General features: G+C 47.2%; 1 protein-coding gene across 6 annotated transcripts in view; it reads right to left on the bottom strand.

Moving 5' to 3' along the window:
• Positions 1–408: 408 nt before the first annotated feature.
• Positions 409–9,849, bottom strand: part of LOC133528210 (phosphofurin acidic cluster sorting protein 2) — a 170,710-nt gene continuing 161,269 nt past the window's right edge. For 3 of the 6 annotated variants that reach the window (XM_061865479.1, XM_061865483.1, XM_061865484.1), the window contains 11 exons: positions 7,529–7,597; positions 6,280–6,413; positions 5,768–5,920; positions 5,401–5,597; positions 4,460–4,599; positions 4,108–4,249; positions 3,807–3,921; positions 2,025–3,599; positions 1,262–1,391; positions 923–1,045; positions 409–717 (listed from right to left, as the gene is read on the bottom strand). In XM_061865479.1, coding sequence (XP_061721463.1) covers positions 593–717; positions 923–1,045; positions 1,262–1,391; positions 2,025–3,599; positions 3,807–3,921; positions 4,108–4,249; positions 4,460–4,599; positions 5,401–5,597; positions 5,768–5,920; positions 6,280–6,413; positions 7,529–7,597 — 2,903 coding nt within the window. In that variant the 3' untranslated portion in view covers positions 409–592. The remainder of the gene's footprint in view (positions 718–922; positions 1,046–1,261; positions 1,392–2,024; positions 3,600–3,806; positions 3,922–4,107; positions 4,250–4,459; positions 4,600–5,400; positions 5,598–5,767; positions 5,921–6,279; positions 6,414–7,528; positions 7,598–9,849) is intronic. The other 3 variants (XM_061865481.1, XM_061865480.1, XM_061865482.1) reach the window with 3 other exon arrangements.

Here is a 9,849-nt window from a genome sequence, read left to right as displayed (position 1 = left end):
GAGTAGGTCCATGAAACTTTTGTATCATGTAGAATATAAACTGGTTCATTTTTGAAAAAAAAAATGGAGTGGTACCATGAGCCAAACTTGATATACAGGTTGATTCTTTTTTTATTTTTGTTTTTTTTACAAGAATTTCAATGGTTAGGGGGTTAATATTTTTTTAGCACATAGCTTTTAGTCTTATTAATATTTGTACGAAATTTGAAATTCGTCACTTTCATAGTTTAGGAAAAAATAATTAAAACAGTTTTGGGGTTAATCGGGTTTTTTTCACCCCCAGGGGGTAACAGAGGGATGAAACTTTGTGCAGAGTATAACCTCCCCAAAAGGCATCGTTTGATTACAGTTTCGGCCCAAAATCGCTGGGGGCAATTTTTCCTAGGCTATCCTGCTACACCCTTTGAACCGGCATGGCGATTTTTTTTTTAGTGGCCCTTTCCGCCGCAGCGCTTTTTCAAAATGGCCGCGTTCCAAATTCGAACTCATCAAACCAGCTCGGCGATTATTCGTGGCCGGCAAGGGTCGCCCTCGAGTGCCAGAGCGAGGAAGCCAGAGAGTGGATGACACCGAGTTTGGTTCGGAGCCAATTCTAGGTCTCCGGCGGCGCGAGCGGCGCGCCGCAGGTCGCCACGGGGAACGTTTTCACGTGCGTCTGCCACTGCGTCGACAGTTGGAAGAATTTTACGCCGTTCCATTCTGTGCCGTCGATGTACACTGTGGAATAAAAAAAACATTATTGGTTTGTTTTTATATTGGGTAAACTTGAATGCATATTTTCAATGTATTGTCATCAAAACTCGCCAACAGTAGATATGTATGACGGTTTAGAGACCCAAAGAGAAGGAGAGACAAGTAACCCATTTGTTTATCTTGGATTGTAATAAATAGCTATAAGTAGATACAAAAAAGAATTAATTACCTTTGAGCGGCAGATTGTGCGAGCCTTTAGCAGAGCATATGAGTCGCGCGACACCGTCGACAGTCTGCGCTCGGCCCGGCTCCGCTTCGCCAGTCTTTTCTTTCTTCTTGCCCAACCGCATAACTGCAATAAATAAAAACATTTATATTACACACAATGTAAAATAAACCAAAGTCTGAGTGAAAAGTCAGAGGAAACAACAATATGATCAAGTTAATTATCATCTATGGACAAATCGTACTAACTTCTTAATGTTCAAGGGGCTCACGATAGGATGCTCGAACACACATAGACCTTAAGTGTTGCCCTAAGCTTCTCAGTAGTAGTTGATAAACTCACTCTTTTGTTTCTTCTCCTTGGTGAGATAGGTGATGCAGAGGTGCGCGTTTTGCCGCGTCACGTGCAAAGCTCTAAACGATGCCTTGACTGTCACCTTGCCGTCTGCGCCCTCGGTCGCGCGGCCTGGGACCTACAAGAAATAAAAATGGTATTGGAGCGTGGAGATAAAACCATAACATGATATCAAAATAAATACATTAATAAAGTTTTTCATCTATACACATAAATATTAATCTGCTTGAAATGTCTGAGCCGTCTTCCGTATGACGAGGTTGCATTGAGTGTTTTTAGTATTAATGCATGACCTCAAATGTGGAGGCCAAGAAGTTCAAATCCTTGGAGCCCATCTGTCCCTGTTTCTATTTGCGTCGCTCTTCCTGTAGCAACTTGGACGCGGCGGCTGCAGGTCGAGCGGCGCGGGCGTGGCGGGGGGAGAAGGTCGAGCGGGAGGGGAGCCGCCCTCCTCCAGCTGTACACACACAACACTCACCAGCCAGTAGTCGAGCTGAAGCTCGAGCGGCTCGCGCGCGAGCAGCGGCGGCTGCAGGTCGAGCGGCGCGGGCGTGGCGGGGGGAGAAGGTCGAGCGGGCGGGGAGCCGCCCTCCTCCAGCTGTACACACACAACACTCACCAGCCAGTAGTCGAGCTGAAGCTCGCGCGCGAGCAGCGGCGGCTGCAGGTCGAGCGGCGCGGGCGTGGCGGGGGGAGAAGGTCGAGCGGGCGGGGAGCAGCCCTCCTCCAGCTGTACACACACAACACTCACCAGCCAGTAGTCGAGCTGCAGCTCGAGCGGCTCGCGCGCGAGCAGCGGCGGCTGCAGGTCGAGCGGCGCGGGCGTGGCGGGGGGAGAAGGTCGAGCGGGCGGGGAGCCGCCCTCCTCCAGCTGTACACACACAACACTCACCAGCCAGTAGTCGAGCTGCAGCTCGAGCGGCTCGCGCGCGAGCAGCGGCGGCTGCAGGTCGAGCGGCGCGGGCGTGGCGGGGGGAGAAGGTCGAGCGGGCGGGGAGCCGCCCTCCTCCAGCTGTACACACACAACACTCACCAGCCAGTAGTCGAGCTGCAGCTCGAGCGGCTCGCGCGCGAGCAGCGGCGGCTGCAGGTCGAGCGGCGCGGGCGTGGCGGGGGGAGAAGGTCGAGCGGGCGGGGAGCCGCCCTCCTCCAGCTGTACACACACAACACTCACCAGCCAGTAGTCGAGCTGCAGCTCGAGCGGCTCGCGCGCGAGCAGCGGCGGCTGCAGGTCGAGCGGCGCGGGCGTGGCGGGGGGAGAAGGTCGAGCGGGCGGGGAGCCGCCCTCCTCCAGCTGTACACACACAACACTCACCAGCCAGTAGTCGAGCTGCAGCTCGAGCGGCTCGCGCGCGAGCAGCGGCGGCTGCAGGTCGAGCGGCGCGGGCGTGGCGGGGGGAGAAGGTCGAGCGGGCGGGGAGCCGCCCTCCTCCAGCTGTACACACACAACACTCACCAGCCAGTAGTCGAGCTGCAGCTCGAGCGGCTCGCGCGCGAGCAGCGGCGGCTGCAGGTCGAGCGGCGCGGGCGTGGCGGGGGGAGAAGGTCGAGCGGGCGGGGAGCCGCCCTCCTCCAGCTGTACACACACAACACTCACCAGCCAGTAGTCGAGCTGCAGCTCGAGCGGCTCGCGCGCGAGCAGCGGCGGCTGCAGGTCGAGCGGCGCGGGCGTGGCGGGGGGAGAAGGTCGAGCGGGCGGGGAGCCGCCCTCCTCCAGCTGTACACACACAACACTCACCAGCCAGTAGTCGAGCTGCAGCTCGAGCGGCTCGCGCGCGAGCAGCGGCGGCTGCAGGTCGAGCGGCGCGGGCGTGGCGGGGGGAGAAGGTCGAGCGGGCGGGGAGCCGCCCTCCTCCAGCTGTACACACACAACACTCACCAGCCAGTAGTCGAGCTGCAGCTCGAGCGGCTCGCGCGCGAGCAGCGGCGGCTGCAGGTCGAGCGGCGCGGGCGTGGCGGGGGGAGAAGGTCGAGCGGGCGGGGAGCCGCCCTCCTCCAGCTGTACACACACAACACTCACCAGCCAGTAGTCGAGCTGCAGCTCGAGCGGCTCGCGCGCGAGCAGCGGCGGCTGCAGGTCGAGCGGCGCGGGCGTGGCGGGGGGAGAAGGTCGAGCGGGCGGGGAGCCGCCCTCCTCCAGCTGTACACACACAACACTCACCAGCCAGTAGTCGAGCTGCAGCTCGAGCGGCTCGCGCGCGAGCAGCGGCGGCTGCAGGTCGAGCGGCGCGGGCGTGGCGGGGGGAGAAGGTCGGGCGGGCGGGGAGCCGCCCTCCTCCAGCTCCAGGGACGACACGCCGCCTTCGCTGCAGCCCACGCGGACCTCCTGGAAGCCAAACGTAATCTTTACACATTTGTCTACTTCAGCTTTATTCAGGCGCGGCGTCCATGTAAAACAAACCATTTAAATTCAAACAATTAACATTTGGAAGCTTGACGCTACGCTCCACACCCCACCAAATGCCTGCCAGTACAGACATACCCTTAGGTGCTATATTATTAGTATCTTTCATGTTATGGTTATACTACTTACAGCGATAAAGGGCACGAATGTTTGACTGGCGTCCTCATCTCCTGAGCGCTCTCGGTATGCCACCATGGCTTCGCCGATTGGAACGTTGTTTACAGGCCCGATGCTGTTGAGGTACCTGTGTATCACACAATATTTTTTCTATTATAAACATTTTAAAATAGTGTACATACATTTATTTGAATAATATTTTTATGTATCATAATTTTTCATAGTTACGTTAATTTTGTGTCACCTGTCGCACTGCAGTCTGCGACGCGTTAAGGCATGCCATTCTCAATTTTTTTAAGGTGACTTCATTTACCTAGCTATCCTAGAGGACATCTCGGTCTGGTCGGGCAGGCTGCCCTCGGCGGCGCGGTCGCAGCACGCGGCCCACGCGTCGCCGAACAGCGCGCCGTACGCCGAGTCTGTGGCTGCCAAGTGTCGAGCCACCGTTACACCACCTGGATCAAATCACGGATTAGAATATCTTTTAATACAGCCAAAGAAGGTCCGAAATCGTATTTCGGTCGGCGTTAGGGTCAGGCGTGCACACTCGGAGTGTGCATTTAGGTATTCCGTGGCCCTCGGAGAAGATAACACCGCAATGAACATCACACACGCGTACTTCAGAAATGAAGAACGGGTAAGAAGAAGAAGGTTCGAGCATTTACCGATAGGCACGATGTAGAACCGTATGGGCGGCGCGTCGTGCGGGCGGCGCGCGGCCAGCTCGGCGTGCGCGCGCAGCGCCGCCGCCGCCGCGCCGTCGCCGCCCGCCACCACCACGCGGATGCAGCCGCGCCTCACGCCCCTGGACACAACAAGTGTATCGTTACTACTGGGAAAATACACACGATGACTAAATTTCGATTTGAAATATCCACCACGATTGGAGAAAAAATAGTTTGACAGCTGTCTCGGGTAAAACTATTGTCTGAACCTCGCAATCGCATACAGCGCCTGCAGTAACGGTTGCGCACATGCGGACAATGGTATAGTCTACATTTAATGAACTGAGCTCATGAATTCTATTCAGTGTTGAGTTTAAAATGACAAACGGGAGGCGCAACAAACATTAAGTTCAGGGCGCCATATCTTGTTTATCAATTATCATCTCTATAGCCATAGACAGTAGATACATAATGGAATGTACTAAGCATCACCAGGAGACTACCTGGACTGCCGCTGCCTTTTGACTCGCGTCGGCCGCCCTCTGCATCTTATTGTTGATTAGGAATCTACTGGCTAAGACCATAGAATTGATAAATGACAAACATGAAATGGCGCCCTGGATCTTTTTTTATATCGCCTCCCGTTTGCCGTTTTAAGCACAATACTGAATAGTTTTCTTTGATGAGCTCAGTTCAAAAAATCCATACTATATAAACACACAAAGCGTGAAGCGCATCGCCCGCGCCGGACGTAGCGACCTGACTACTAGGCAACATTATACATATAACCTTACTCATTGCTTCCCAACCCTTGCATACGGCGCCTGTAATAGCGGTATTGCGTCATGGGTGTGAGGTGCGAGGGTAACAGTAAACGCGTTAACTACGCCGAGTGTGTGTCTGCCTACCAGGACATCATAATACTATACTTATATACTCACTGCTTCCCAGCCCTCGCATACAACGCCTGCAGTAGCGGTCGAGCGTCCGGGGCATGAGGCGCGGGGGTGACGATCGTGGGCACACCCAAGGCGTGAAGCGCGCCGGCCGCGCCGGGCGGAGCGACGGCCACGCACTCTGGGAGGGGCGCATCGTCGCCGAGAAGACGGCTGATTTGCTCGAGCATTGAGCGTCGAGGCTGAAAAAGAAGGACTTTTATAAAACACAATGAGTTAAGTAAATGCAAAATTCAGTTTTTAAACGCGGCAGATGGAATTTTAAGACAACGTGATGCTAATATTTTTTCCGCCGTGAGGTCTTGATGCGCAATCGGAAATAGATATTGAGACGAGAGTAGTAAGTAGGTACCTCTTGTGTGGTAGGACTCTGTACTGGCAGCTCATGTGCCGAAAGTGGGCGATCTGACGCAGCCAACGAGTTCTTCTTACGCGTAGCACCGGCCGGCGTCAGATTGCCTCCGCTCGTCGCACTCCGGAAGAGGCGGGAACGCTTGTCCTCCTGCTTAAAAAAATTAGGATCGAAGGAGCATTTTTATGAGGCATTTTCCGCGGATACTTTTAACATGCTCTTTATGCTGGAAATGGTTGCCTTACGCGCCAACCAATTAAAGCGAGTAGGTATTTAAAATAGTATTCGTTTTAGCAATGAGAAATAAGTTTCTGATAAAAACTAACATAGGTTATGTTACTTACTTCAATGTTCTTATTAACCTTACCTTGATTTTACAACAGGCGCATCAGCTGTTATATCGCCATCGCTGTTCCCTTCACTCCCTTTTTCGTCACCCGACGAGCTTTGAATCTCCTCAGATTATGATAGTTACAACTACGAGTAAGTAAGTACTAAGTCGTTCTACTAACCTGTACCTTGGTCTCATTAGGGGGTGAGCTGGATACCGAAGCGCCAGAAACGGGCGCATCAGCCGTTATATCGCCATCGCTGTTCCCTTCACTCCCTCTTTCGTCGCCCGCTGAGCTTCGAATCGCCTCCGATTCTACACATATAATATATCATCAGACCTTGACAACACTCGCTTGGCTTTTAGATACAGAACCATGTAATGGGGTAAATGTAGATTGAAACACTGTTGAAATCCCAAGTATTTTTTTGTTTCACTGGTTAAATAAAAGTGGGCTAAATAAAAGAAGCGGAAGGTTTTATAAAAAACTCAAAAATACAAAACAAAACACATGCTCGTGCTAAATATTGTTGAACAGTTTGGAATAGAAACTGAGTTTAGTGCGAATAGTCAGTTTGTAAACCAAACTGGTGAAAATAGAAGCAGAATGAGTGTAGTGAGGAAAATAGACAAAGACAAAAGCTTTCTAAGAGGTGAACTAAACGAAAGAAAGTAAATTTGATTTATTTCTTTAAACTGTTAAATTTAACTAGTCGTCCTTAGTCCCGTTTTGTTAAAAATACTATTATCTAGTCAGATTGTTATAATTTAACTGACAATGTTACTTTAGAAACCACGATGAGTGGCAGGAAAAAGCCTTGGCTCAGCAGTGGGATACAAGAAAACCTATTACGCAATTTTAATGCATATATTTATCTTTATAATTGTAAAAACCAGACAATTGTTATAATTTTAAACACGAGATACAAATGGTTGACACCGATCTCATACTACCAATAACACTTTTTTTTTAGTTATGGTCACTTACAAGTACGCCTTCATTTCCGAAATAAAGTCATTGCTGTCAGCAATTGGCGCAAATGCGCACATATATATAACAATCCAAACCACAAAATTATCATAAATACAACCCAATCATCAATCAAATTTTAAGTTTCTGTCAAAAACATAATTCACGTCATTTCAATAATAAGTTATTCAGGATGGATCCTTATTGCTAAACTACGTCCTTATGCAGATCAGATAGTCAATAATAGTGCTATCTGATAGTGCCAACCCCAAATACCGTACCGTACGCGTTGACGAGGGTCGAGGGTCGAGTTTACCTGTGAGCGGGACGCGGGAGGCGCACGCTGAGCTGCTATACGTGCCAGTGAGACGGACGTACGACGTTTGTTCAATAAATTGTGTCAACCATAAGGATCCAAGCGATAAAGCACCGTACGCGTAGGTGTCAGGGTCCAGTTTACCTGTGAGCGGGATGGTAACGGCGAGGCGCTCGCTGAGCTGCGTGGAGGCGAGGCTCGCGTGCCGGCTCACTGCGCATGCCAGACGTGCGTGTGAGATGGACGTATGAAATGATAGTTTTTAAGTATTTGTTGTCCGACCTATTTATCACAGATAAAGACCCGAGTCTTTTATAATTTTTATATATTGAAACTTAATTCTGAAAGGCTTGTGACGTGGTCTTATTTTCTCAAGCACTTTATGCCGTCATTTCTAAATCAGTACATTCAGTACATTATGCAGTGCCATACGCGAAACACGGCACGCTCAACCGATATACGGTGTCAGCGTAGGAGGAAATTAACCCTAAATATTAACAAACGTTTGCGTAAATGTATCGAAATGACTGTAGTTTTAATTTATATTGACATTTTGTCAAAGCCTTGTACAAAAATATTCCGCTGTCATCATATTTTTATGCAATTCTGTATATATTATTATTATTAGTATTTCGGGAACAAGTACAGCAAATTAGTTGGATTGAACTGGAATCGACCGATTAATTTAAATACTTGATATGGATTCGTTTGAAACTAATAAATAATAACATTTAGTTTTATATACGAGGGCAACACTAAAAGTTCTAAGAAAAGGCTGCTTAGATATAGATATTATATAACAAAAAGAGGCATGTTATTTATGAAAATATAACTCTTTAAAACTTTTTTGGTCGTTACTTGTGTTTTCGGATTGCTGGCAATTTGGGAATTGTACGTCGAGCGATATTCCAAATTCGACCGAAGTTTATGTCGTGTCACTATTTTAAACGATTTTCATTGTGGATTCAGCCAACAACTGAGTTATATTTTCACAATAAAGCCTAATTCTTGTACGTCTGTTTATTCTTAAAATTTCAAATTTAATCGCTTTTGTAGTTCTTTAATGGATGATCTTAGAGAAGCATGTCATTCAAATGCGACTTCAAAAGTTTACATCGCAGTTGTGCAATTAATAAGAAAACACTGACAAACAATTGTATATCAGCAGTTTCTGACATCCCTCAGTATTCACATGACAGAATATCTATGTGTAATATTTTTTTTATCCCGATGGGTATCTAATGAATTTCATACAAAACCTCCGAGGACCTAAAACTAAAATCGCCATACAAAAAAAGTATTGGAAGAATGAGCTGTGTGCGCTTCAGGGTAATCCTATCCTAATGAAAATTTGTACGCGTGACCAGAAAGAGTTAAAGCACGCATTAAAATAAAGGGTGTAGGCCGTCACGTTCAGCTTTTTCTATTCAAAACACTTTCAGTTTGCCCCTCGTACGAACGATTACGCGTGTGTTGCTTAATTTATGTGCGTATTTAGTTTATAAATGAATGTGAAACAGTTGCGATGACATTAACCGTGCTTGTATCATGTATGTTAGTCCATCTCACGCTCACATGCTAAAACACTATGCACACAGCGTTACAAACAAAACAATGTATAATATTCAACATATATGTAAATGTATATTATGTATGATTGCTCTATGACTATTGCAATGCAAATCATAATCAAATGTAAGCTTCAAACTGCACTGTCATAAGTGCCGTAATAGCTCAGGCTAAATAATTGATAAGTAGTAACGACTTTAAAAATGTATGATTATTTTTACTTGGCTCCTGGACTAATAATACAGATATTTTCGGGACAAAAGCGTCACACACATTACAACGTTCAAACAAATAATCAAACCTCGTCTATGTCGTCTCTCGAATGCATAGTTGGATAAATGTTCTAACGAATAAAAATTTATGTTGGCAGCTGAGAGATAGTAAAATTTTGAAAATTACATTTAACAGCAGCACCCATAACTAATTACATTAATTTTTATTCACAAGTATCAAAATCAGGAGATTTGAAGTACAAACACCCATCGATTTTTTTTTTTATCATAGTTGTTGTCTATTAATTACCCTTTTACTAAAGGCAAAGTGTATGCCTTAAACGATACAGTACTCAAGACCAAAAAAAAAATATTCAGACCTTGGTCCATACAGTGTTAGTTTAACTTACTCTAAAAATTATATTATATTATTATTAAAATAAATTTAACTTAAAATATTTTAGGGTTTAAACTGGAGCCTGGCACTTCACATACACCAGTAATAACTAAATACACTCATGTAAGTCATGTGTCATGTAGTCATGTGTAAAAATGTTTGTAAAAGTTTAGAATATGTCAAATAATTTAATATTTAGGTCTTGCGATTAAATACCATTTTATATCCATTTTATTATTAAACCAGAAGCCATAACAAAACAAAACCAAAGTTTCCAAAATGACCAG

Source organism: Cydia pomonella, chromosome 19, assembly GCF_033807575.1.
Source record: "Cydia pomonella isolate Wapato2018A chromosome 19, ilCydPomo1, whole genome shotgun sequence".
Lineage (NCBI taxonomy): Eukaryota > Metazoa > Arthropoda > Insecta > Lepidoptera > Tortricidae > Cydia > Cydia pomonella.
The sequence above is the reverse complement of the archived record's forward strand: the minus strand, read 5'-3'. Positions and strand labels throughout refer to the sequence as shown.